At 40.8% G+C, this 27,652-nt stretch overlaps 1 protein-coding gene across 3 annotated transcripts in view; it reads left to right on the top strand.

Moving 5' to 3' along the window:
* Nucleotides 1-27,652, top strand: part of dph1 (diphthamide biosynthesis 1) — a 107,783-nt gene that overhangs the window by 37,429 nt on the left and 42,702 nt on the right. For all 3 annotated transcript variants that reach the window (XM_054794002.1, XM_054794003.1, XM_054794004.1), the window contains 2 exons: nt 18,643-18,764; nt 25,121-25,275. In XM_054794002.1, the coding sequence (XP_054649977.1) occupies nt 18,643-18,764; nt 25,121-25,275 (277 nt within the window). The remainder of the gene's footprint in view (nt 1-18,642; nt 18,765-25,120; nt 25,276-27,652) is intronic.

Genomic DNA, 27,652 nt, shown 5'->3' with positions numbered 1-27,652 from the left:
CATGTCATAATCTTCATGTAGGCCTAGCACTCTTAGTGAAGCAGCAGTGGCAAAGCCAGAATTTTTTCATTGGGGTGGCCAAAATGAGACCATTACTCACACAGGGGTGGCGATAAGTTGATACCTGAAATGTCTTGATGGCCAGTGGGGTGGCCGGAAAGTGACCAGATGGCCGTGGCCACCTCTGGCCACCACATACTTCAGCTCCACCACTGGACAGCAGCACGCTGTATTGGTTTCCACGCCATACTACAAATCGCATGTACACAGTAATTCCGGCCCAAAATTAACATATTTCGCACCATCAGATTTGAATGAAATTTCATCTGCAGATAGATATTAAAGTAATTTTATATCCTACATACCCTTTGTCTTGTCCTGAAACTCCAGTCCATGAGTTTGAAAGGCTTAAAGTTGGACTTCACTTTCCAAGCACTCGTATGAGTCGAGGTGGTCCAACACAAGTTGAAGAGGAAAAGTCATCTACCTAACAAACATGTATATGAATGAAAATACACACGATATCATATGAAAAAGCAGCATTTTTAATGGACGTCCCCACGGACTCTCCTAATCGAGCACGCACACACAGTGTCAGAATACTTACATCCGGGAATTGTAGCGTTCCTCCTAGTGAGGATAGGCGACATAGAAAATGGATGGATGGATGGATGGAAGGAGCGAGATAGCTTGCTACTTACTAGCCACCCATGTTTGTATGCATGCTTGAGAGGCGGTTTGATGAGGTCATCTTTTGCGCGCCAGCAAATGCGGGAGACCATAGGCCTATATACAGCATTATGTTTATTGTTGGCTTTCATTATAGGGAAAAATCGCAATACCGATATTACATTTTTATGCCAGTATCGGGACGATACGGCCCACTGATATTATCGGACATCCCTACCTTTTACTCGCTTTAGAAAATAGCAAGAATATATACAAATGTGCTGCCGTAGCAAGCCCACCCCCAAATCCTTTTTGTCTGGGGAGGAGTACAGCAGGGTGTTAAATGAATTGGCGACACCTTTGTCTCAAAGAGAACTACCTTTTTTGCTCGATCCTCGCTCAGCTCAAATCACATCTCATCTAGTAGGACATCATGTCCAGATACACCGGAAAACCCAGTTGGTTGTACCATGGAAATTCCACCAATAAATAGATACACCGTGTAGAGGGGAAAAAAAACATTTTTTTTTTTTTTTTAAACTTGGACAAGGCCAGACAAGCAAGCATGGCGGTTGTGTTTATTTATCCCTAATGTCTGCCCGTTGGCTTCCAAATGAAAAGCGGCAACTGTAATGAGTGCACACAGGTGGAAGCGGCAGTTGTTCATTCCACCGGTGAAGACAGCATCTGGGTAAGAAGATTGAATTCTCATTTATGAAGCAATGATATAAACACATTTTCCCTCTTCTCAGCAGTATGTACAGATAAGTAGTGCTCACTTCTGAAGGTTATACAGCTCACGCTTCCCTCTGTTCTCTCTCCCTCTCTTCTACACCACCATTCATGCCGGCCTTGATCACTCTGACTTGGTCCCAGGGACATGTCCTTGTAATTGGACTCATTTTAGATAGAGTAGGAACAACATACACAGCCTGTAAAATGTTTTGGACTATGGCATTAAAATGGATTGGACCATGGCATATTCTTCTAAAACATCCTTTCCACCGTCCTCAGTCTGCTCGCATTGCTGCAGTCTGCACAATTGGACAGAGGAAAACAACAAAACATGACTATTCATATTCTGTTAGAATCTGAGCTGTGCGATTGATTGATTCACATTGTACCCTTTCTATTGAGCGATCAAGGGAGAGAACACAGCCGCATAGACTATAAATATCAGTGCCGAGCGGTGCATTTGGTACTTAGGCCTTCAGTGGGCCGGCCAGAATTGTTTTTGCCAGACACCACCAGAGTCAGTATCAAAAGTATCAGTATCAACCACTGTCGCCCATGTGGAGCAACAGAGTTGTTAGTGATGCACCACACAGGGATTAAAATGAGGGGAACTTCAACACATTAGCTAAGATAACCGCGACTCTTTATCTTCGGATACAGTCACCAATATTAGCAAAATTATCATGACAGGCCGAGTGACGAGCATAAATAGCTTCAGACAACTCCAAATATCTACTGTATGCTACAGCATCATCAGAAGCAGTTCACAATGAATCAATATTTACATAATAACATGACAAAAATGTAAAACCTTTCACCGTAATTTCCGGACTATATGAGATGCACCTACTAAATTGAAAGAGGAAAAAAATATTTGTACATACATAGACTGCATTAGTCTATGACCCGAAAGGTGTTCACGTTGTACATGGGATATTTACAACACAGAAATTTTGTTTTAACTTTTAATTAAATAAATGTTTTTTTTTTCCAAACTGTGCCGAACAGTGCTTGTAATATGGCTGCTTAAACAGTAGCCTACCAGAAAAGTCATTCATCGCTGTCCTCGTCGTCCTCCTGTGAACTAAAACCACGAAACTTGTCCTCTTCAAGTTCTTCAATTCCCTCAGCAGACACGCCGCCAGTCTCTCTCCTTCTTTCGTTTTCGCTACCAGTATCACCCCTGCCTGAGCTGTCCTCCCCAGCTTGCAGCAGTCCAGCCCCCCGAAACCCGCCGGCAACAGTGGACCTCCCGACACTGCTCCACGCTGCCAAGATCCACCCGAGCAAAGAACGGCAACTAAATCTGAAAGCCGCATCACATGCACCTCTCAATGGATTCTTCATGATGAGTAGTGATGTGTGGATCGATACTAAGATATTGATACTTCTGATACCAGATTTTTAGGCTTTAAAGTCGATTCTTAAATCAAAATGTACGTCATTACCAGGAACACAGTGGAAACTAAGTAAACTAAGGAAACTATTAAGACCTTGTGTAAATGATATGCAGTTGTATGAAACACATGAATACATTGCTAATATTCTTATATTCCTTACTTTATGAGCTATGCTATGATTTCAAATACACTACTTTTTAAAATTTACCCGACATGTTAGATATATTTGCAGAAAGTATCAGTGTCAGATCAGTATCGCCATCGCCTATACCAGACTAAATTTGACTTAATATCGGAAAAGAAATCAGTGGTATCACACATCACTGATGATGAGGGTGTGCACACCAAGTGGAAAATGACTGCTCAAAAGCACATGCTTTTGCAAAGCGTGAGAAAAAAGTAGTGGCTTATACACTGGAAATGACAGTAAGTAAAATACATCTACTCACCAGAGATGTCAATTTCTACCTCCTCATGAGCCATTGTGGCCATTGTGAACAGTTTTGCTCTTATCAGCCAATTAGCACTGGGGGCCTGCCTCTTTGCTCCAATCAACCAATCAGAGCTGTAGGCCTGTAAGCTGGCTCTGAGAGTCAAATCAGAAGTCTGATTGGCTTTAAAAAAAAAAAAAAAAAAAAGACCAAAAAACAGCCCCATCACTAATAGTGTGTATGTGACATGGGCCAACATCTGAGTGCCCTGGGCAGATTACATTGATATCGCATTACATAGGAGCTGAAAGAAACATGCTATGAAATGAAGATAATAGACTGTTGGGAATACGTTATCAGAATTTAATGGAACAAATATTACAATTTAAGTTCGAAATGTAGGTCAGTGCTTCTGCTAATGGTTAGGCCAGCAGAGCCTTGCTGGCCCTGACTGCACACCGCTGTTAAATAAAAGACAACTTAATCAAGCTCTGCCAGAAATTCACCTGAGTGGCTCCTTGCAAACATTTAATGATACTGTAGATGTAATGATAGACAGAAACATGGGGAAATTTTGACACGGAGCATAAGACAAGAAAATGAAGAGCCAGCAGCTGAAACAGCAGAGTGACAGATGATGCTGGTATGCTTTGGGATAAATGAAGGGGGAATTAGATGGATGTAGACTCATCGATTGCAGCCTGAAAGGGGTTTCATATGTAATCGTTAGCGTTACCCTTTGCGTCGTAAGGAGTGTGGCCTAAAAGGCAGTGAAGCACCGTGTTTGATATAAAAATGCTGTCGAAGCAGAAATGCAAGATTGTGTAATGCATTGTTTTCTTCTACTTAATATATCTTGCCAACTGTTTTTACCATGATTTCAGTGGCAGTTTTGAAGAAACAGTATTCGGATATAGACACAAATTGGTTGATTAAGTGATGTAAAAATTAAAGACAGTTGGAACCTATAAAGTCATACACTCCTGATGATGTACGTGTTGCAGTTGTACTGAAATCGTCAGGGGTACTCTTCAAGACGCTTCCAAATTCTCTGAATTTGAACCATAGTGATGCATGACATCAAGTATAACTTCTGTTGCCTCAACCAATGGGATATACATCAAAGATTCAGCTGAAAAGTCAGAGCCACTGAGTGAATTGACTGATAGGTGTACATTAGACACGTAAATTCAACAAGCATCAAATCATTAACTCATATTTTACTTTTTGTGACACTCCCAAAAAGGGATGAAATAGTTGTTCATGGTGTATTTACATTTATAGTTCATTTATACTTTTTTTTGTTAACACTTGCTTAGAATGTTATATTATGCAATTGTCTGGACAGGAAATAACTGTAAACAGGCAACAGTTTGACCTTGGAAAGGATGTCTATTTCCAAAATTATTTGGGAATAATGGTTAATGGTCTCTAATGGTCTCTAAGTGTTTTTTATTTGACTACAGAGGTTCCACTGTCTGTGTTATCGTTCAGGACTTTTGGTCTGATTATTTCGAGCCATTAGCAAAGATCTAAGAATCAAGTGTACAGAGTGTTCTGCGCAATGGCCATGGTTAGCATTTTAAAAAAAAAGTAGCAGCTTTCTGGTGCTGAAATGTTAGGGGAAAGTCATTGGGTTGTACAACCTGAGCTACCTGCAAGAAAAAGAATCAATTGAGCAACAAAATTTTGAGGATTACATCGCAAAGAGCCCTTCACGTTTTCATGTCTTCTAATCCGATTCTTATGCAACAGTTGGCCTTCACCCTTTAAGCTTATTTATGGGCTTTCCCTGATCCTGTCAGTAGATTAATTTACTGAAAGCTGCAAAAGACATGAGACAATGGTTTAACAACATTGGCTCATTTCGTGACATTACATCATTTTCTGTTCATTTTGGTTCCTTATCCCCGATGTTTTGTGGTTTGTTGTCATCAACGTGCTCCTCGATGTGCTGTTTGTACCTTTTGTCTTGCCAGCTGGATGCCCTTCTTGATTTCCTTCTGGGCCCTGTTGTAAGCCAGCCTGTCGTCTGACCTGTGGGCAGCATCTCAAGCTTTGAGCGGAGGCCATACTGCACTGTCCAGCCATGGTTTTTGATTTGGGAAATCTTGATCGACTTTGTGGGTCATAGGACAGGACAGATGTTGTGTATCCCTTCCAAGGCTGTTCCCCGAATACTCGCCAGTCTGTGCTCAAACGTCTTGTAATGCTGAGGATAAGAATGATGGTTGATTTTGTCCAATCATTTGTATGGCGGAATCAGTTCTAGGTACATGTGGTCTGACAAGCCCAGATGTGGTGCTTCTTCAGTCTTGTATGCCAACAAAATGTTGTAGTAGACCTGGTCCAGAATATTATTGTTTCTAGTTGGAAAGTGGAGGAATTTATGGAATTAGCATTAGCCTGGGATGTTATGATCCAGCCAGGTCTCAGTAACAATGGTGACACAGCTGTTCAGTCTGCATGAGATGATCTGTTGTCTGATTTTGTTCAATTTGTTGACACCGGTCTGTGTGACTTAGCATGTAGCCTGGGCCACAGGCTGCTCCTCTGGCCTTGCTTTTGTTTGTGGTGTCTTCTCAGTTTCCTGCTCCACAGAGTGGGGATGGTGGAAGCTTGGGTAGTCTGCTGAATTACTGGTGGAATAATATCCAACTTTGAGGGTGCATAATGTCCAAACTGCTTCCCAATATCAGCATTTCCGTACTGAATTAAGGATTCAAGTCTCCGAAGGAACAGTGAAAAGACAAATACAAACAAAAGGATTGGCAACCAAGAAATCCACGGTTCTGCGTGCATACCTGCTGCCATCTTGAGCATCTGTTTTTTTTTTTAAACATTTTTTGTTGCTTTAATGACCACAGTGCCACACTAAAGTTGCTTCAGTTAATAGTTTTGTGTTTTATGTTCAAATCTCTCCCAGGTTCATCTTTGGTTTCACACCACCAAGATATAGCGGCAAAATAGCACTTAGTTGTAATAATGGTTACCTTATCACTTTCTTGTTTTGCTTGGTACCCTTTTAAGAGCTTTTGATGTGCAGTTTGTGGCCCTGTGTTGATAAAGCTGTAATCTTTACGATAATGACCCATGGCTCAGCCTGCTGAACAAATGCCAAGACAAATAGATGCCAAACACTCACAGAACATGGCAGTAATGATCTTGTTTTTCGGGGAGTTAAAGGATAATCCAGTGGTATTACTGAAAACATCTGTCTAAGTATCATCCTGCACTGGCTCTGCTTCATGTCTCTCCGTGCATGCATTCCTGACAGATGTTCAGTGACTGCTGCGAGACACATTTCACATTTCACATTTTACATATCCAAATATTCACTCTGTAAGACAGGCGACGTCCCTCTCAGGGTGACGATAACATGAAGTGAAAGAAGTAGTGCTCATATAGTACTTGTTGAGGATGTCAATTTATTAGCCATTTTCTACAATGTGTCAGCAGGAAGAAGATTCTGTCTGTGTCATGTAAAAGATGTGTCACAACTTTCTTTTTTTTCCTTTCTCGTTCATCCCCTACGCCGACATCTGTTTTCACATCCATGATTGCACCAAAGTATGGAAATAGCACTGCGAATCGCTAAGTTGTAATATGTCTCCCATGACAGTGATAGCATCACAATACTGTGTGGCAACACAATAACGCTATAACAGGCTCTTTATGTAGGTTTTAACAGCGCCATTTCGAGATCTGTGTAAACAGGACTTCTGTGGCGAATTGAATTATACAGTAAATTCTGGGATTGTTGAAGATTGTGTCAGAAAGCGACGTGATTTGATAGTGGACTCAGTTTTACAATTTTAGGTGTAGGCCTGTCACAATAATCAATAAATCAATTAACCACACAATAGATAAAAACAAAGGCCGCATTGACAGAAGCGGTATAGAAAATGGATGGATGGATGATATATTGACATTTGCGTGCGTGTTTTTTTTCACTCCTTTCTCTCTCCCAAACAGGCTGGAAGACAGGAGGTTTTACACTCTTTTACTGTGCATCTGTCTCAACACCTGGGCACAGTGGTTCTATAGTGGAATGAGCGGAGTGAGTGAACCCTCCTGTCAGTCATTCAGGTCCCAGTAAGGAGAGGCGGGGCTGCCAGCGGGTGCACACACAGCAGCAGCACTCTGTGTGCACTCGCTAGCTGTGTGTGTCATGTGCTACATGATTGAATACTTTCTTCGTGCCTGTTGTTTATCAAATATAATCTGATGTCAATTTCAGCCCGTTTGCGCATTAGCATTTTGTTGCTAAAAGGGTGGAACTTGCGTTTTAGTGATTCCTGAAGTATAACACCTTATTATGCACCAAACACATTCTGCTACATCTAAAACATGTACTTTGACCAAACTTCACCTTATTAAATGTAAACGGCGTATTCCACACACAATGTTGATAAAAGTCAAGGAAGTGTATATGCAAATGAGCTCATGTCTGCATTGACACACAATGTGGACTTCAGAGTATTTCTGAGTTGTTTCACCATCGTTGGTCAATATTCACACAATAACGAATGATTGAAAATCAGAAATATTGTGATTTTTATTGAGGTGCAATTTTGTGTTAGATTAATTCAGTGCTAGAAGAGACTAATAGTCCATTTTATTTTCATTCGGGTTTTTGTTTTGTAAATAAAATAAATTAAACAGATCTTGAAATTCCAATTACAATGTTAAATACTCCTGAGAAATTAAGGTTGATTTTGATATGGCACACTTGCATTATTATGCCATATGTTATCCTTACATTAATGAAAAAATGGTCTCAAAATAATGTTGACAATAATATCGTTTATCAGCAATAATTTGCGGAACAATTATCGTCCAGCTAAATTTGTTATCGTGACAGGCCTAGTCATGTGCAATATAGCAATATATGGAAAAGTGTTCATTCTCAGTGTCGTTGATGGAAATTCTGCGTTTTTAAGTGACTGAGGCACTATGTGAGGAAGGCTAGGTTTCCGCTACATGTAATTGATCGTGGTGCATCGCCACAACAAAGTAAAAGCCGCCATACCTTAAAAAGTTGAAACCAATGTTAAGTAATATACTGAATGAATGGATGTACAGTATATGCTATGTAGATACATATACATCTTATTATCAATGCACATATTGACCACAATTAGTTTGAAAACAATTTAAAATATCATAAAATTGTTTCACAGCACTTTATTTTGATAATCGCCTGTCTGCCCTGTTGGCATTTGCGCACTTGTGACCAGAAAAACTACAAGACCAGTCGTGAGAATGAAAAATAGTCCGTAAAAAACGAAAAACCAGTCAGTATCTGGTGTGACCACAATTTGCTCAAAGCATCCCAAACATGCTAAATGGATGACGTGTGGTGAGTATGCTGGCCAGTTAAACTGCACATTTTGGAGTGGCCTTTTATTGTGGCGAACCAGAGGTACACCTGCAATAATCACGCTATCTAATAAGCATCGTGATATACCACACCAGTGAGGTGGACGCATTATGATTGCTCACCAACACAGATTTAGAAGATTTAGATTTGTGAACAATATTTGAAAGAGAGGTCTTTTTTGTATTTAAAGAAATATATTTAGAATCTTGAATTGAGTTCAGCTCATATGTTTATGTTTGTGTTGAGTGTACTGTATGCATTTGTTAATGTAAGCTCACATGGTGGCACTGTTATTAAACCCAATAACTGGACTGACTTGAAATTTCTTAGGCACCTTAATGCACATATGGTCCACACATTCAGGGGACTGACAAGCAAATGTCTGCAAAATGTCCACAAGATTAGTTGAAAAATATGGCCGCCATCAAGCAACACATCTTTGCAGGGGCACCGGCGGGACTTAGCAAGTGGTTATCCATGAGTCATTGACCATTTCTCGAATGATTATAAAACTTGGAGGATATCTGGATTAATTGAGTGGTCGCAGGTCTTGAGTGGTCGCAGATCACAACCCATAGGGTGTGCCGCAGATGTCATTTACGGTTACGTGAACACACCCGAGGGGGTAATAATGTATATACAGTATATATTATGTTTCCCTCCCAATACCTCATACCATACTACATGTAAACTGATTTAAAGGGAAAATGATGGTGGTTCCTGTGTGCTCACAATCCTCTTTGCCTGTGTCCGGTGCCAAAAGCCCACTCACAGACACAGAATAGGCTGATAGGAGCTGATACCTGAAATGTAATGGAATAAAAGATGAGCCGGGGGATGGTGCGCTGTTGCTGTGTGCGCGTGGTTGTGTGCGTGCGTGTGTGTGTGTGTGTGTGTGTGTGTGTGTGTGTGTGTGTGTGTGTGTGTGTGTGTGTGTGTGTGCAGATTGACTTGGTATGCAAATGCACCACCACATGCTTATTTGAGCTGTCAGCCCCCAAACTATCATTGGCAACTGTGCAAGAGCAGTGCTACTGCACCTCTTGCTGACCCGCTTGTCACTTTCTGATAAGAACAATCTGTCACCTGAAAGATTTTCGCTGTTAGTTCGTTATCTTTAATGCTTCCAAATAAGTCTCGGAAACAAGAGCTCAATTTGAACAGTTTAATGTACCAGGACGACTGATACGAGTCACTTCTGGACGGAAGTCCTTTTACCTAGCTGAGCCTTCTCCCGCACAGGGTGGGAGGCCTTTCTGTTGTACAGTATGTCTCTGTGTGACCCCGTGGTCTTAACTTGTTGAAGCCGGTTCATACTGTGTTTGCGCAAAGGGTGTGATAAGCTAAAGATGCAAAGCCAAGCAAGTATAAAAATACAGTGAGTAGACAAGTCTGCTCTGGTCACGCTATGTAACACATGCCAAGAAAGGCCTAATTGTAATTTACATTTAGCACACGTCTGCTCGTTTTTTTGGACCTCGCAATGTCGGAAATGTTACTGGCAGCCCAACACAGACAGACAAACTACAACAGCGTGTGTAACCCTCTATGTGGATTGACCGTTTAGATTGCAGCAACAAAGTACATGGTCGCTATCACGGATTAGTCCCTCTTTTACACTCATATAATATTCTGTCTATGAAATGGCCAGCAACTGAAAAAAATAACCATGAGTGACAAACACATTCCATTCTGTGGCGCAGGTCAACTTAGATGAATTTAAAAACAGTTTTCGCCATTGAGATTTATTTATTTCAGTCAAAAGTGTCTCAATTTTAAAACCTTTATGAGCTGTAATAACATACAGTGTCATACAGCAGACGTTAACTGACATATTGACCTGATACAGTATAAGATGACCCCTTCTTTTAATCCTCCTCTTAATTTTTTTCGAGACCTAATCAAAAACAAATTGTGTTTTTAGTATCAGTTAAATAACAACTGGAAGATAAATATAGAAGGATGTCATATGTCTTAGCTAATTGACAGTTGTTTGATGACTCTTTTTCATTGATCACCATTATCTTAAAATTGGCCAGTTGTTTGCTAACTTCTGCAACCATGGAGGCACTTGTGGGTGGGTCTCTGTGACTTGCTTGGGGAGAAGTTCTTTTGACGACACTTGTTGGTTTGCATTGACCCCAGGGTCTATGCAAACCAACAAGTGTTATAAAATGAGACATCTTTTTCAGACTTTATCCAGGATAAAAATACTGTCTTATATCCAGGTCAATGCATGTTTAATGCAAATGTAATGTAAAGATATTACTGGACTCGCATTAAAGTCTGATTTGTTAAAGCAACACATGGTAGCAATGGATTGTGCCATCTGGCCAACGTATGCTGGAGTCAGTCCCAGCACACGCTCAGTGAACGGCTGAATGGATTTCCAAATTTTCAAACATTCGTGATTCAACCATTTGCATTTGTTTGGTGTATAAGAGAGGCCTTGGAGTGTGTCGCACGCCCACTAGAAGAACATGTTAAGCCAATAAAAGTGGCTTTGACTCTTATTTGTAAGAGCGTTGAGCAAATATTTCACTGCCAAAACAACATGGGGTTGTTGTGAGGTGATCTATATATCTGTATTTGTTCAGTCAAGCTCATTATGCAATTACATTGCATCCCAATTTACATATTTAGAAGTGTCACAAATTTAGAAATAAAAAATACAACACCATTTCAGAAATGTAAAAACATGTTGATAACCTTGCTGTTTGACCCCACAAAAAATATGTGTACTCCACAGCCACAGGTAATGCAATCCAAACCAAGCTGTGCCTTTACAAAGATAATAATAATAATGTTCACTTTTGATGGACACTGTGGATTATTTCAAGGAACCTTGGTGTTTCACTTTTGAAGGAATCTGAAGAATTGATTTTTGGTCTAGACCACAATTGTACGAATCACGCACCAAACTTGTGAACAGATTATCTTCGGATCCCAAAGCACTTTTAGTGTGTAGCTGGTCCAGTTCCGCAAATGAAAGAAAAGCTTCAGAACCCCAACTTAGTATGCTTGAGATAAGAGTTTGTCACAAGTTGTTGGTTGGTTTACCAGGATTGCACAGAAACAAAACTGATTACTTCAAAGGGGACCTATTATGCTTTTCCTCTTTTCTGACCTATAAATGTTGTTACAATGTTGTACTCTCATGTTAAACAATGCCAACATGTCAGATAATGAGGTTTGCGCATTTGGAAGTAAGACCTGAACGCAATTTTGGACGGCTCTGCACGTTTTTTTTAACACCGAGTTCCATTGACATCAGTGCAACCCGGACTTCCTTATATGGGCATGCCCAGGCAAATGCTGTAGTCCTGCCCTCCCCCCGCTCTGCTTTGCTGTGCTCTGTTTACTGTGTTAGCACGAATGGCTCTCAGGAAGTGTTTGTTCGGGTGTGCCTAAAGAGGCAAGCATCAGGCAGAAGTGGTTTGAGTTTCTGAAAAATATGCTCATCTGTCAACGGCACTTCACACGGGACGCTTTTGTGAACATGGGCCAATACGAAGCTGGACTATCCGCCAAACTGTTGCTGAAGTCCGACGCCTTTCCAGCGTTACTTGGTCACAACAGCAAGCTGTAAGTAACAATTTATCAGTGTCCTAACTGTGTTTATTTTGTGTAAGTAATCGGATAAAAGGGGTTCGGCAGCTGTCCGGAAGTCCTCGGGAGCGACCAGTGACCAGTCACTCAGAGTGGGCTCGGCGGGAGGCGTACCTCGAGGAGAGCTGGGGGTGGAGTAAATTACACAGACGGTTTGGGCGGGAGGTAGAAAACTCTGCAGGAAGAGGTGCAGAGTCTGGAAGATCTAGAAAGCTTTCTCTGCAGGTTATTGTGTGTAGCTGCTCTATTGGAGTCCAGAACTCAATACAAAAGCCCGAAAATGAGTACAATAGGTCCCCTTTAAAACATGGTGGAGAGTTGAAGGAAGGACTTTTCACCTTTTAAGACACTATGGAGCAAATGGAGCATCACTTTTATTTGTAACATCAGATATCTTGCTCCATGAACCAGGAATACAAAAAGTGACTAGTGATGAGTTGCCAATGAGCACTTGGATATCATTTCAATGTGCAGGTGTACCCACGAGTGTTGTCATTGATGAGAGTGGTGCCGGTGCCCATGGGATGGTTCCAGGGTTTTTTATTCTTTCGCCTGCTGTGACATCTCCTCAAAGTGCAGCACTGGTGCCAGCAAGTTGGAGCTTTCCAGAATCATTACTCTGCTTTCAATGCATCCCCTGCCACACAAGAATAATAATAGAGCGCAGGGACATGCTATTCATAGGCAGCCTATCAACTTTCTTAGCTGTTGTTAAAGCAGCCGGACTGCACAATCTGCTCAGACTTAAATCTTGGTGCTCGGAAGCGCATGAGCATCCATGATATACACGCATCTTGTGTTTTCATAGCAGTGGAGCTTATTGCAAAGATTCAAATCATTTGGCAGTTTCTCATCCATATTGAGACGTATGCTAAAGACCTAATTAGTAAGAAGTGTTATGGAGTTCACAAGCTTCTCTGACATCTTAATTAGATCTTAATGACATTTCAGTTGGATCGGAGATGTGTAAAAGTGACGTACATACAACTCAAAAGCATCTGACACCGGAGATAAGGAAAAGATGATTTCATCAAATTTGTTCTCTATATGTATCAAACCGCCGTGCAGTATTTCCTGTGTGATATGTATTTGAAACGGGATATGATTAACACAGATGCACTTTCCATTTTGTCTCTCGCTGTCTTTCACTCCATCGCTTCAATCCCAGTGGGATTGCACAGTTCGGTAATTACCCTACTATGTCCGAGTGGCATCGTGTGACTCGTATCAGCCTCTTAATCGAATTCATAACATTTATTACCGTGAAGGTTTAGTATATTCACTATGGAAATGACTAGATATGCATCGCCAGAGGAGATAACATGAGAATGGTATTTTTGGCAGATAGATGGCTGATAGATACAGCAGTCTCCTGTACTGTGAATTGAATCAAATCTGCCATGGATTACCGTGGCCCGCATTTTGAAACATTTGCTTTGCTAATTCTTAGGTGCTGATTTTTAACTTGCCAAATAAGTTGGTCAAATAAATTTCATATTTTGATGGGATTGCAGGATACTGAAAAATAGTGTCGACAATGAAAATCACAACTGCACAAAGGCCAGAGGTGGACAGCAACAGGCTGTCTTTTGTCTTTTCCGATGCCTTTTTTTATGGTGATGGAACAAAAGTCATAAGGGGATTAGAACTTAAGCCATTCCCCTTACCTCTTGTCTTACCCCTTCCAACCTAGGGCCAAGGAGAAGAAGCCACTAAGAAATTATTGGAAAACGCCAATGTCACTGTACACTTAAGAGCGGCGCTAGCCACCTGTCATGGCCGAGCAGCCTCCGCGCTGCCACGGAGCTCGGGAGTACAGAACGAGGGATATCTACCCGCCGTGGAGCGCTTTAGTCAGACACAAACATGGCACTCTTTCGGACAGTTCATTAATGTAGATTCCCATCACTAGCGAGAGATTTATTTTAAAATACAACTAACTAACAACTAACTAAATACAACAAGCTAATGTGGTCGCTATCTAATCACTGTCTAAAGATTTATGAAATGTAGTAGATTGCAGTGAAGTCAGATATCAATGTTAGCCGGCTAGTTATAACTCGCGAAAACCATAACCAATTCAAAACATGGCGAATATTTACATGGAGTAGCAATTGATTGAATTACATTTGTTTCTTTCGGTCTCCGTGCTTCCATCTTCTCAGTGGGTGTTGTAGCTCCGCCTACCCCTTTGTTTCAAGCGTGGTTAGCGACCACCCTCTTTTTCAAGGGGTGTACACCCCTTAGCACTTACCCCTTACCCTTTGGTTTAAGGAGAATTGGGACACCCCTTGATTCTCGTGAATGCGGATGAATTGGATTTACATTATTTCTTATAGGAAAAATGTACGTGGTTAGCGTCAGTTTTGGTCAGAGTCGGACATTCTGGAACAAATTAATGACAAGGTTCCATTGTACCCTGAACTTTAAAATGTGGTGGTAATGCAAACTGCACAGGGCCACAGGATCCTTTTAGTCTAGTAACTCTAGTTTCTGGAACTAAAAGTCCTTGAACCTTTGGTGGGAAAGGGGCTAGTGTGTGAGACACAGCGAATCTCTTTGTTTTGTACAGTGCTATAATGCTAACAGTCAGACGTCAGAACAATAGATGGCAATGGATGAGAATGTTTGATGACCATATTTATCCTCTTGCAGGAGGCTTCATGTACACAGCACAGACAAAACCTCAAGAACAGAGAGGGTAACCGATACCCATCTTTGAAGACAAATATTTATTCTTCAGATGAGTCGCTCCGTCTTTGTCCAGCAGCGCTCAGCTGGCCTGTGGCACCCTTGACTTGAGAGCAGCCATTAGGGGAGAAGGGACACTGAAATAGGTAGTGAAAACTCTGGAATGATGAGGAGGAGCCCCGAGAGGCTGCAAACCAGATTACATCAGAGAAAATGAGGGAGGAAAAGCGAAATAGAAACTTTGACTGAAGCCCCTTGTGAAGAGCAGAGCCGGGGATAAACACACCAAGTAGATGTGGGTTTGAAAGATTGGGCAGTAGGAGCCTGATTATCAGGAGTCTGTCGGTATCTACAGATTGTTGGCCGTGCAGCCATGTTTGTTTATCGCTTCCCTCTGCTCCCCAGGCCCCCTTGTCTCATCTCTCTTCTACCCCCTCCGTCTTACCTAAATCTGTCAGAATAAAGCCACAAATACCTGGCAACTACCTCCATTTACAGCCACCCCCTCGTCTCCCCCTCTAACAAGGCCTTAGGCTTCCTCCCCTACCCTTTTCCTTTTAGACTTTATTCATTTTGCTTAACCTATATTGTCTGGCTGCACATTTTATTCGCCTATAAAGAGCAATAAAAGAGACCTTATTTTTCTTTGGTGAGATGGGTTATTTATTCGCAATAGATCTTGGTCCTTAGGTACCTGTATAATCCGATATTTGTCCTTTCAAGGCCATGGCCACACACAGCAGGCAATCTGAACAGTTTATTGTCCTGCTGAATGCAATAACACTCATTTTACTGTAACATGTTTGTTTTTTTTTTTATTCATACCGTAAATACACTTGCAAAGAGCGCCAGGTCACATAGAATTTTAATGGGATGGAATTAGACCCACAAATGTGGGTCTAATTATAATACATTTTTCAATTTCAAATTGAAAACACTTATTTAATAGGAAATAACCATCCGTTTTAGATTCCAACTGTCGCCATCTTAATAGTAGGGTTGTCAACAATAAACCGCTGCCCGAGTCGCACACACGCAACCACACAAGCATGCTAAACTAAGCTAACCCCGCTAGTTTCCATTCAGGCCCCGTAAGAGGAGGTTCTGTCAACTTTCGCCAGTGTTTATCGCCATTTCAGCATGTTTAGTTTGGGAGGAGGCGGTTTAGTTTTTGGAATGATTCGGCCACGATTAAGCGGTCCAAGCAGTAAATACTTCCCCACATGAACGCCCCTTCTCCTCACGATGACAGCACTTCATTCACGTTATGTCAATTTCCTCGAGATTTCGGTAAATTCTGTTTTTATTGGCCAATTCCACGGTAATCATGCTGCGGCCCCACATGCCGTGGTACACGTGAGGTGCCGCTGCGTCAAATGCAGTCGCAGGAAAAACACGTCATCAACTTTGCTTTTTTCCTTTTATCATTTATACTGGTAGCCATCCATCCATTTTCTATGCCGCTTCTTCTCATTAGGTTTGCGGGGGCATGCTGGAGCCGATCCGAGCTGACTTCGGGTGACAGGCGGGGTACACCCTGGACTGGTCGCCAGCCAATCACAGAGCACATATAGACAAACAACCATTCACACTCACATTCATACCTATGGACAATTTAGAGTCGCCAATGAACCTAACATGCATGTTTTTGGAATGTGGGGAAAACCCATGTACGCACGGGGAGAACATGCAAACTCCACACAGAAATGCCCAAAGGAGAATCGAACCCAGGTTTTATACCGGTATAAGTCATTTTTTTATCATTGGAAGAATTTGTACAGGTACACCGGTATATAAAAATTATCACCCAATCCTGGTGTCTATAGCATTAATGGTAATGAGCCGTGTTTGTTCACACCTCTGACAAAGTGTGTGGCTCCAAGAAGCACTATTGTAAATGTAACCACTTTTTATACAGTACACTGTAACTATGCACTTGTCCCACGTAATAGATGTCATATATCAGTAACATCAAGAAGTGGGGGACACAAACGTCACATTATCGTCACATTTTAACACATCTGGAGCTGACCTTATTTTAGGCTGTGTAGCAAAGCCAGCTTTTTCAAAGCTGTGCTCCATGAAGTGGCAGGTGTAAACATGGGAGGGTTCATCTACTGAAGCTAAGAGCGGGTCAGAGACTGTGTCGTGTTTTTGACGAAAGAGAGTTGTTGGTCATAAAAACTTCAAATTTCGAACACGACCATTTGACCGCCTTTTCGCTCACATTTGGTGCTCATTAACAGGCTTGTATTGCTGTTACAACATTATGAAATAGTCAATTTTGCATAATATGGGATCCTTAAGTAACCATTTCCTTGTATCATTTTTACCACTCATACAGGTGACAAGGACTTCCATTGCAGATGTGCCTCACATAGCTCATTTCTGTCACCTTCTTTACTTTCATGCAAGTGTAAAAATAACTGAACCACTGTAAACGATAAAACATTACATTAACGTTAAGTTGAGTGACAATACATACACCCAGCTTTTCCATCAGCCAATCAATTAACAATTTATTGTCAATTGTATAAGTCAATTTATTGTGTACCTTATTAATTACTGAATGCAAATAATTGATCTGCCGTGTTTTTGCTAGGGATGCTGCGATACAAAGGGCCACCGATTAGTATCGTCCGATTTCCATAAAAAAAAAAACACGTGATCGGAATATGACAATAAATGGCTTTCAAAGTCGACCACAAAAACCGATTGCTGTGCGGCGGCGACATGACAATTCATGTCATGACTAAACAGACATGACATGCATGTGTGCTGTCACGTAGGGCTAACAACACCTGTATTGAGCCGACAAGGAATGCACTTTGACCCGTATTGCTCCTCCTGAATGACATGTAAAATAGTGACTTGACTCACTGAGGAGGAACAGTGAAAACTGTTTATAGCAGCTGCATTTTAGTAGTAATAAAATGATACACGGCGAGAGTGTATGGATAATCCATTTTAGGGTTAAATATTGTGATAATTGGATATATTGATATTTCGTCACACCCCTAATAATTTATATAAATGTGTCTATTTTGAAGGTTAAATGTCTAGCTGAGGCATTTAGTATGTGTGTGACTATTGACATGTAACATAAGGCTTGTGCAATAAATTGGGACTCTTTTATGCACTATTTTAGGTACTATTTTTTGTTATATGCATGTGTGTAGTATTTATTCAATTACTTATTGATTTTTTTTAAATATAGTTTTTATGCGTCACGTATCACCTTGTATTTATTTGCAATGACAAAGGAATCTGTCTGGGTATCTATGAAGACACACACACTGGATAGTAAAGAGAGAATTGCTGATCATCAGTTAATGCAATACAATGCGCTCCATGGAAACACATTATTGATTGGCATATTGGAACTGGAATGGATGAGCACATCATGAATATATTGCAATACTAGCTACTCATAATAAAGTATTTTCTTCAACCATTTTAACCAGCAGATAGCTTGAATTGCACATACTGTATGCAATCGACTGGTAGAAAAAATGGCCCTGACAAGCTCTGACTCAGTCATTGATTAATGTCAAATACAATTTGGTCATTTCTTTCTACTAGTGAGTGAATTGCAATTGATCTTATTCAGCGCTCTCTTCATCACATGCAGTGTGCATCGATCGGTCTGGTTATGAGCAACAGGAGGTTGCATATGCATTCTGCGGGCTACACTAATTAGCATACACTTGTGACTGCATGCCAGGTTCACGGAAGCAGACACCATCGTGATGGGGGACGTGACATATGGGGCCTGTTGCGTAGACGACTTCACCGCCCGGGCCTTGGGAGCCGACTTCATGGTGCACTATGGCCACAGCTGTCTCGGTGAGTCTATTCTGTGTGTGAGTCTCTCCATGCGGCTGGTACTATACTGAACTACCACCTGCAGCACAGACAAAGTATTGATCAAAAGAAACATACAATGGTAGCTTAGTATGGCAGGCGCATCAGACCTCTGGTGCCTAGACATGGCAATGACACTGCAGATCAATGGAGAACATGCATTAGAGGTGTCCTCAAGCATCTCTTGGACCTTGCTATCTGTCTCTTGCAGGACACGAAGATGCCAAAATGTGTCTTTCTGCTAGGTCTCTTCCAAATAGTCATCTGAATTTTATAACACTGACTTTAATGTTCACTTGTGAAATACACTAATGTGTTCTGTGTGCAAGTCATGATGTTTACGACAGAGATGAGAAACACATTTGTGGAAACATACAGATATTTGATCGAGTGGATGTAGAACTAGGAACACACCCGTCAAAACGCTTCATTTTTTTGTGTGATGAATCTAAAACTTTTTTAAAAAAAAACAATGTGGCCTAAAGCTTGTACAATTCAACTGTAAACAAAATCATTAGAGTATTTTTTTAAACATCTAGCTGATCCACAAAGTAGAAGAATCAGTGTGTGCACTCTGAAGCTAATACCTTTTGCTTTAATGACAGCATTCAGTCAGCATGAAACATATTCACTTGGCAACATTTGACCAAATAATAAATTTGGACCACCGTAAATAGATTTGGCGCCACTAGATCGCCCTTGCTCATAAACACATGATAATGAGTTGGTCTGTGAATGTAGATTATCGTTACAATTCCGAGCAGTACAGTAGGTAGTGATATACATCATAAGTCTGCTTCTTTTTTTGTTGTTTTCCAAAAGAAAACAAGACATATGCTCCAAAAAATAATAATTATAATAATTCCAAGGAACACATCTCCAAATTTGTCCAGAGTCCAAAGGAAACAGAAAGTCCAAGAGTCCAAAGTAAACAGAAAATCCACTTCTTAACACAACTTTTATCCACCTGGTTTGCCAGAGAATAACAAGACGTTGCAGGGAGAATAAGTGTTGCCAGCTTAGCACTATATTTGGTATATTTAGTGTATTAAGAAACCTAGATGTTATTTTTTAAAAACGTGACTAGCGACAAATCTACCGACTTATTTTATTATTTATTGGAGACTGTCGGAGACAAAGCATGTATCGGTTGCTGCTGTGGACCCCTCCCCCATCTAAAAGCTTTCACAGGCATCTCTGTTGTCTTTGTGACATTTAAAAAACAAAAACAACAGTAACAGAAGAAGCAACTGATGAAAGTGAATTTGTATCTTAAACAGACTTGTTTTGCTTATTATTAGGGATGTCGCGATACGATCTTCAGGATCGAGATCGGCCGATCCGGTTGCCGTATCACGTTTGTAACTCTGAGTAACATTTCAACATGGTAGGTGCAGTAAAGCGCTTCAAAGCTGGTTGCCACCCACAAAAAGAAGAAAACGCAACACCGATATACAGACATGTCCGCAGTGTACTGTGGTGAAGTTAGTTTCACGTTGGACGTTGGATATTCGGCTCCATCGCTACAGCGGTAGTTCCCTCTCACTATGCCCGGACGGAATGTCATATATTCTAAATCACACCACAAATTGACCTATAACCATGTCAAATGATTAGTCCTAGCCTAAAAGTATTTTGCACGCAAATTTTTTCCAATTGTATCATTTATTGGATGGACTTTTATTGGATCTTTTATTGGATTAGGGACCTGACTCACAGAGGTTTGTTACAAAAGCCAAATAATATTGTTGGTCATGCAGTGTAATAAAAAAGTAAACTCTACTCTAAATTGTCCATAGGTATGAATGTGAGTGTGAATGATTGTTTGTCTATACAGTATGTGCCCTGAGATTGGCTGGCGACCAGTCCAGGGTGTACCCCGCCTATCGCCCAAAGTCAGCTGGAATAGGCTCCAGCATACCCATGCAACCCTAATTAGGATAAGCGGCATAGAAAATAGATGGATTCAATTCCACAACTTCATGTTCGGAACAAAAGCTTATTATTAAGAAAAAAAACATCGGTAGCGGATCGGATTGGCAAGACTATTAAAAAAATCGGATCGGATCAAAAGCCAAAAAATGTGGATTGGGACATCCCTACTTATCATGTTTTGTACTCACTTTGTTTCCTGCAACGTTATTCCTCTCTCCTACAGTGTCCATTACAATTACACGCATATGCGTCATGGACAATTATGCAAATTATACGATGGTGTCATCTAGCACCCCCACTCCGCAACCCACCACGACAACTAGATTGCAGTCACGTGGGAAACACTGCTCTTCCTTGCCAAAGCGATCCAAAAGTATCAGAGGGCGTTTCTTATATCAATTTCACCCGTCCGATTTTCAAATTAGTTAGGTCTGGGCTCTGGGTGGACCTTTTCTAAAACTTAAATCTTCTGGTGGTAATTGTTGATTTGTATTATGCTTGGGCTCATTCAGTTTTTGACCAAAATTGACCGCCATTAGGAACTGTACAAAGCTCGTCCAGCTTGACTAAAGCCAGTGTGTATTTCTTTGTCAGTGTGTATTTCATCCTGACCTTGGCCACTCAATCACGAAGACATCATATGCTCTGTTTGACATCATGTCAGACACCTGTGAGAGATTAAAGATGCTGTTGTGACTCATAGAGAATATGTCTTCTACTTTCATTTTCTGACCTATTTTTGCTTTTGTATGCCGCTGTCACCTTTTGTGTTTTGTCATCATAAAACTCCTGCAGCTGTAGTCAAAGATTCTGAAAAACAAAACAAAGTTGAATGCTTTGGAATTAAAATATACAAAAGGACAGATTATTTTAATCAATACTCAATAGAAAATGGTACAAAAAATATCCAATTTAATGCATCAACATTTTTACTAATGATACTAATAAACTCCTTGTGTAAAGAATAGGGATGGACATTTAAATTGTCAACGTGTACAACGTGACTATATATTAGCCGCATCTCTGTATAAGCCGCTGGGTTCAAAGTGTCAGAAAAAAGTAGAGGTTTATACACCTCAAATTATAAGAAGGGCGGATTATTTGCAGGACTAAATTGCCTTCTCATTCCATGTCAGTGCCACAGATACACAAAAATGTCTGGGCTTTGCAGGAAGTGACAGGGACTAATGTTGATTAACAAAAAAAACAAAAAAAAACACATCTTCAAAGGACGTATTAAACAAGTATAGTTAAGGGGTTTGGATAATCATAGTCAATCACAAAGTTAACACATTTTGCAGCCTCAATAACAACAGTGATGAGGTCAGTGAGTTCTGTCCATTTCATTGACCGTATCTCTAATTGCAGCGTTTTAAGAGCCGGTTGCCATCCTCACCTCAGTACCAATCGATTGTTTGCCCTTTACGTTTTGGGAGTGCCCATAAACAATTGAAAGCTGTAAGCTCGATTGTACATTCCACTCAACTTCTCCTATACCCCACCAGCCCTCATGGTGGACTGTACACAGTATGTAAGTTCCATGGTGGCATCTATGAAGCTTGCATACGCACAAAACAGGCCCAAAAATTTGCGTATGCCGTTTTCCATGCAAAGTAAGTGATCTATAAAAAAAAACGTGACTGACATGAGATGTGTGCACTAGTATTCCAGCATTGTACCTTTTATGTACTTTTTGGAGACACGTTAAAACACATTTTAAGTGGTGAAGTGAAGTCATATGTAAGAAATAAACATGCTGTGGAACCCAGTAAATGTTTATTAATCATTGCGTCAACAGTCATGCTGTTATTGACTTAAAAAAAACATGTGGAAAGTGTTGTTATTGTTACTGTTAATTTAACACTAACGGATATATTTTATCAGTCAAATCTAACATCCTATATTGTATGTGCTCGTGAGTACCACATGAGTGGTGACTAGGGATGTCCGATAATATTGACACACCGATATCATCAGCCCAATATTAGCATAAAAATGTGATATCGGTAGACCGGTATCTGTTTTTTTCCCGATAATGAAAACCAATATAAAAAAAATGTTGTATTGATGGACATTTTAATTTTCACATGGCCAGGATGACACCACAGTTTGTTCACATACAGTGCATGTCCATCCGGGACGCTGGCTGTTAGCCATTCAGTGAAGCACAAATAAGCTGCACGCCTTATAGTTGTTGACGTTGTTGCCTGCTCGTCGATCTGCTTGAAAGGCAGCCACTCGTGGCGGCGGTGTTAGACATTACATACAGTATATAGATAGATAGATATGTCCGATATTGGCTTTTTTGCCTATATTGTCCAACTCTCAATTTCCAATTCTGATATCAACCGATACTGATATATGTAACATCACATATCTATTGTCATGGAATTGACACATTGTAGTGATCCACAATATTGCTTTCACGATATTGGTGTTTCCGTGTGGTGACGGCGCTGGATGCCTCGACGACAGCCAGTACAGGAGCCCATAGGCCTACAGTCATGGAAAAAATGATTAGACCGCCCTCGTTTCTTCAGTTTATTGATCCATTTTAATGCCTGGTAAAACTAAAGGTACATTTGTTTGGACAAATGGACGAATTGGACAAATTTCTAATCCTATAGACCACAGAAAGTGTGCAGCTGCAGTATTCATGGTCCTACAAAAGCCTTCCACACAATTAATCACAATATTTTAGCAACAAAATGAGAGAGGTACGGAATCAGAGGATTAGTTTTGAATTGGGTTAAAAGCGACCTAGCAAACAGGAAGCAATTTTTAAAGACAGGGGAATACACATCTGCAAGTTTAAATATCACATGTGGGGTACCCCATGGGTCCATATTGGGACCAAAACTGTTAAATTTGTATATCAACGACATTTGTAAAGTGACAAAAGACTTAAAGTTGGTATTATTTGCGGATGAGCAAATAAGCTAATTCGCTGGAGTGCCTCATCCACACCGCCCCTCCGGTCAGAGAGGCAGATGCAGTGGAACGTTGGGCTTTATTAATACACAGTGCAGAATTTCATCCAGCCGGCTGATTTGACGTTGATATAATGTCTGATGTATTGTCTGGTACCTTTTATCACCAACACAGATAGACATAAATATATACCTGCAGCTGCCCGAATGGCCTAAGCAGGACCCATTGCTGCCCTGCGAGTTGCCTGGCATAAAAAACATGAAGTCCGCCCTGAACGGTGCCTGCAGAAATCTAAATGTATAATTTGGGAAATTACAACAGCATTCGACGGCGTTAAGTCCCAAAGATCGACTGGTCGAGCGTAATTGACAGGTTGGTGACCCCTGTTCGTGACATGAGGCAGAGTTGCGTACGCACACTTCTGCTTACAATGAGATCTATAAACCACAAATAGCATAAAAGTCTGTGTGTCACTTTTTATGAGTCTCATCATTTTTGTCTGTATGCATATTTTGGGTTTCTGGCGTACAGAGACTTTTAGTCAGAATTCCACGCACACTTTTATAGATGAGACGCCTGGTCTATTCTCTCAAAATGACTCTTATCCGTCCCTTCCTCTTCCTTCCCCACTGAGATGGAATCCTATTTATCACATCTGTTGTCAGGTAATTTAAAACCTTCAAACATACACAATTACTGTTTAACTCTTCTATTTGTTGCTGCGTTATCTGGAATATATACGGTCTGGTATATTTTCCACCACCACCACACCCTCTCAAATTAGATTCTAGTGTTTTTCAGCAGACGTTAATAAGAATGTATCCTTCCTCACTTCTATCCTATCCTGCTTTCATTTCTTTGTAGTTTCATATCTCACAGCCCTTTAGTGTCTGCTGCTCCCCTTTTCCCCTTTGTCATGCTTTGCTCTCATCTCTCCCCCGTGTTGCACTAATCTAGGCTATCAAATACCAGCGTATACAACATGCAACGTAATAGGTCATTTGCTCAGTCGGAACAACGCCCCTTTGCTCTTCATCTGCACATTTCATGTTGTGCAAAAGCAAGAATTATGATGATCTGTGCTAATGGGAATAATCCCGATGTTTTACTCATGCCCTTTCCTCTCATTTTCTTGGACTCCAGCCTACTTTATTCAGCTTCCAACTCATCCAAGAGTGTCTAAGATAGCTCCTCAAGGCACGGCTGCGCCACAAATGGTCTGTGAAATTAATGACATTAATAGTAATCGCAAGTGTCTCTGTCCTTACCTAAATAATAGAACTCTTTGCATCAGGTTCACACGCAGATTGAGCTTCGCTTTATTCACAATGGTGCCTGTACACATACAGTACCCATGAACATGTGCTGCGCATTCATGTTTAAGGCATCATCAGTAGTGGATGTGCCGCAGGCTCACCTGACACAACCCAGTAAATTATTCATCTGTCTTTCTTTTGTCTTCATTTCCTCAGTGCCCATAGACTCTACCGCCGGTATTAAGATGCTCTACGTGTTTGTGGACATCCAGATGGACAATGCACACTTCCTGGACACGGTCAAGTTGAACTTCCCCCCTGGACAGTTTCTGGCGATTGTCAGCACCATTCAGTTTGTGGCTGCACTACAGGTGATGGATCACATGACCTATTGTTATGTGCGAATTTTCATTTTGTTTGTTATGCCTCAACTGGAGCAACAAAGCGAGAGGCTTCATGCCAGAGGTATACAATTGAAGACAATTCCCTCATTCAGTTTATTAGGATTCAGGATTATTAACATCATTACATTATTTTATTTTTTTTTATCTTGTATGTTGTGATTGTGATCTATTTATAGCTATGTATGCATAGGCAGGTCACGATAAAAAAAAATTGGTGGACAAGAATTGTCCTACAAATTATTGCTGATAAACAATATTATTGTCACCATTATTTTGAGACCATTGTTCGTGTTAATTGATATATTTGTTATATATTGGTATGCACAACACCAAGAGGCCTGTTGAGGCTCCATTCCAACTTGTGACAGTCAGGCCTACATTTCTACGGTGCCAAAGTTGCCAAGATGCAGGAATAGTCAGGAGCTAACTTTGATCACTTCTTTGATCAGCAACCTATTGAGGCAGCCGCACACCGCTGAAGCTTTCTCAGCGCAAAGCAAATTCATGCAGTGCACGAAATAAAATCCGACATAATTGTAAATAAAATAAACAAATAATATTTTGCAATGCAACTCCGTGAGTCACAGGCAACAACAAACATATAACACAGTGACGAACACTGTCCAGCCAATCATAAGGTTTATTTTTACTTATGCAGCCAATCGATTCATTAGACAACACCGCGTTACGAAGTATATGCTGCTGTTTTCCAGATTAGCGTATAGCTAATGGGGCAGCAGAGTTAAGAGAGCTGCGGGCTTCTTGCTAACCAGTGTTATGGCGAAAAGAGCGGACAGTACCACATCCACACCAAGCCAAAGCAGTTATTTTTAAGGTGGACTGGAAGAGGTGAATCTGGGTGAGCTTTTTTTTTTCCAATGAGAAAGGGCTGCTCTGAAAAACGTGCTACAAAGCTAAAGTTGCAAGTGTAGACTGGATGTGTAGCTTAACCGTGCATGCAGTTCTAGCATGCTTTTATTTTAATGGACAGATTTATCAGATACAGGAAGTTTTATAGCGTAGTTTGCGACAAGTGTTGACGAAGAGACCGGAAGATGGTTGTTTTTTTTCAGTTGACATTTTTCAATTACATTTTTTTTTATTAATATGGCATCAATTTCAAGTACATTTCCAGGATGTTAGAGGATAGTAGAAAGCTTTACAGAGTTTTTAATCTTAACTGAACATAGTCATGTGGATTCAAATGTGAAAAGATGGGCTATTTTTATCAATGAAGTAATCAATAATTGTTTAGTACTGCCTATTCCTGCTTCATGCACTGGTACTTGTGGAAACCTTATCACAAAAACACCTTGAAGGAATAGAAGTAGTCATGGATCTCTGAAATTTTCACCAAAAATAGTCAATGTAGTTATGCACTTTTATGTTCATGTTGCTAAAATAAGGACACTTTTTAATAATCTCTCACCCCCGTGAGTGAGAGATGTGTTAGCTAAGGCACATAATCTTAATTTTCCCATTTCATTAATACCTTTAGGTATTTGCGTCTTCGTTGCATTGTCAGACACATAAATATTTCTGCACATCCGAGGAGAATTGCGGTCTCTGCACTCAAGTTCAGCTCAAGTGTGGGTTTGAGAAATCCGACAGAAGTTATTTTGGATTTAAAGGCTGGTGTGCACTATGAAGGCCGTTCAGCTCGCTGCTTTTTATATAAGCAGTGGCAGAAGGTATAGCATACAACTTGAACTCCACTTTATTTCTCTTTGTTCAATAATGCTGCTGTGTTGAATCACACTTAAGGCTTCCCCTGAAGTAACCACGGGTCATTTTAAACCATGCCCTGCCCATTTGGGTCATATTTATTATATGTTTGAGTGGCCCATGTGTGTATAGCTTGCACCGTATGAACATCCGCCTCCAACTGACTCGTGCCTCACAGTGTGTAGGCTTGCTGAGGTCTCACAGTATGGGCGGGAAAAGCTCAGAGTTCACTGTTATTCCCTGTTGACTTCCTTAAATTAGCTTTTAATCGTTCAATTCATCCGTCATCCGCCTCGCACTGTAGCTAATTTCTTCTCGGCACGCTCAGCTTCTCACTTTGCCTCAATTAATGTACAGTTGAAGCGCTGAGAAGCGATTTATTTCATGACCAATCCACGTTTCAAATCACATTGGCAGTCCTGTTACAGCGAGAAGCGAAGTCGTTAATGACCAGCCGAGGATGACTTTGGGATCACATCTCCAGTGTAATCTTTTTTGACCTCTTTCTCCGTTTTTGCGTCACTGCCCTATTTTAATCCCAACCTTTATTCCCCTGTATAATTTGCATACATATTCTGCTTCCCCTGCCTCAGCTGCACACTGACTCTTGCTCTTATTT

This window comes from Dunckerocampus dactyliophorus, chromosome 12 (genome assembly GCF_027744805.1).
Source record: "Dunckerocampus dactyliophorus isolate RoL2022-P2 chromosome 12, RoL_Ddac_1.1, whole genome shotgun sequence".
In the NCBI taxonomy this organism is placed as follows: domain Eukaryota; kingdom Metazoa; phylum Chordata; class Actinopteri; order Syngnathiformes; family Syngnathidae; genus Dunckerocampus; species Dunckerocampus dactyliophorus.
This window is presented reverse-complemented; position numbering and strand designations above follow the sequence as displayed.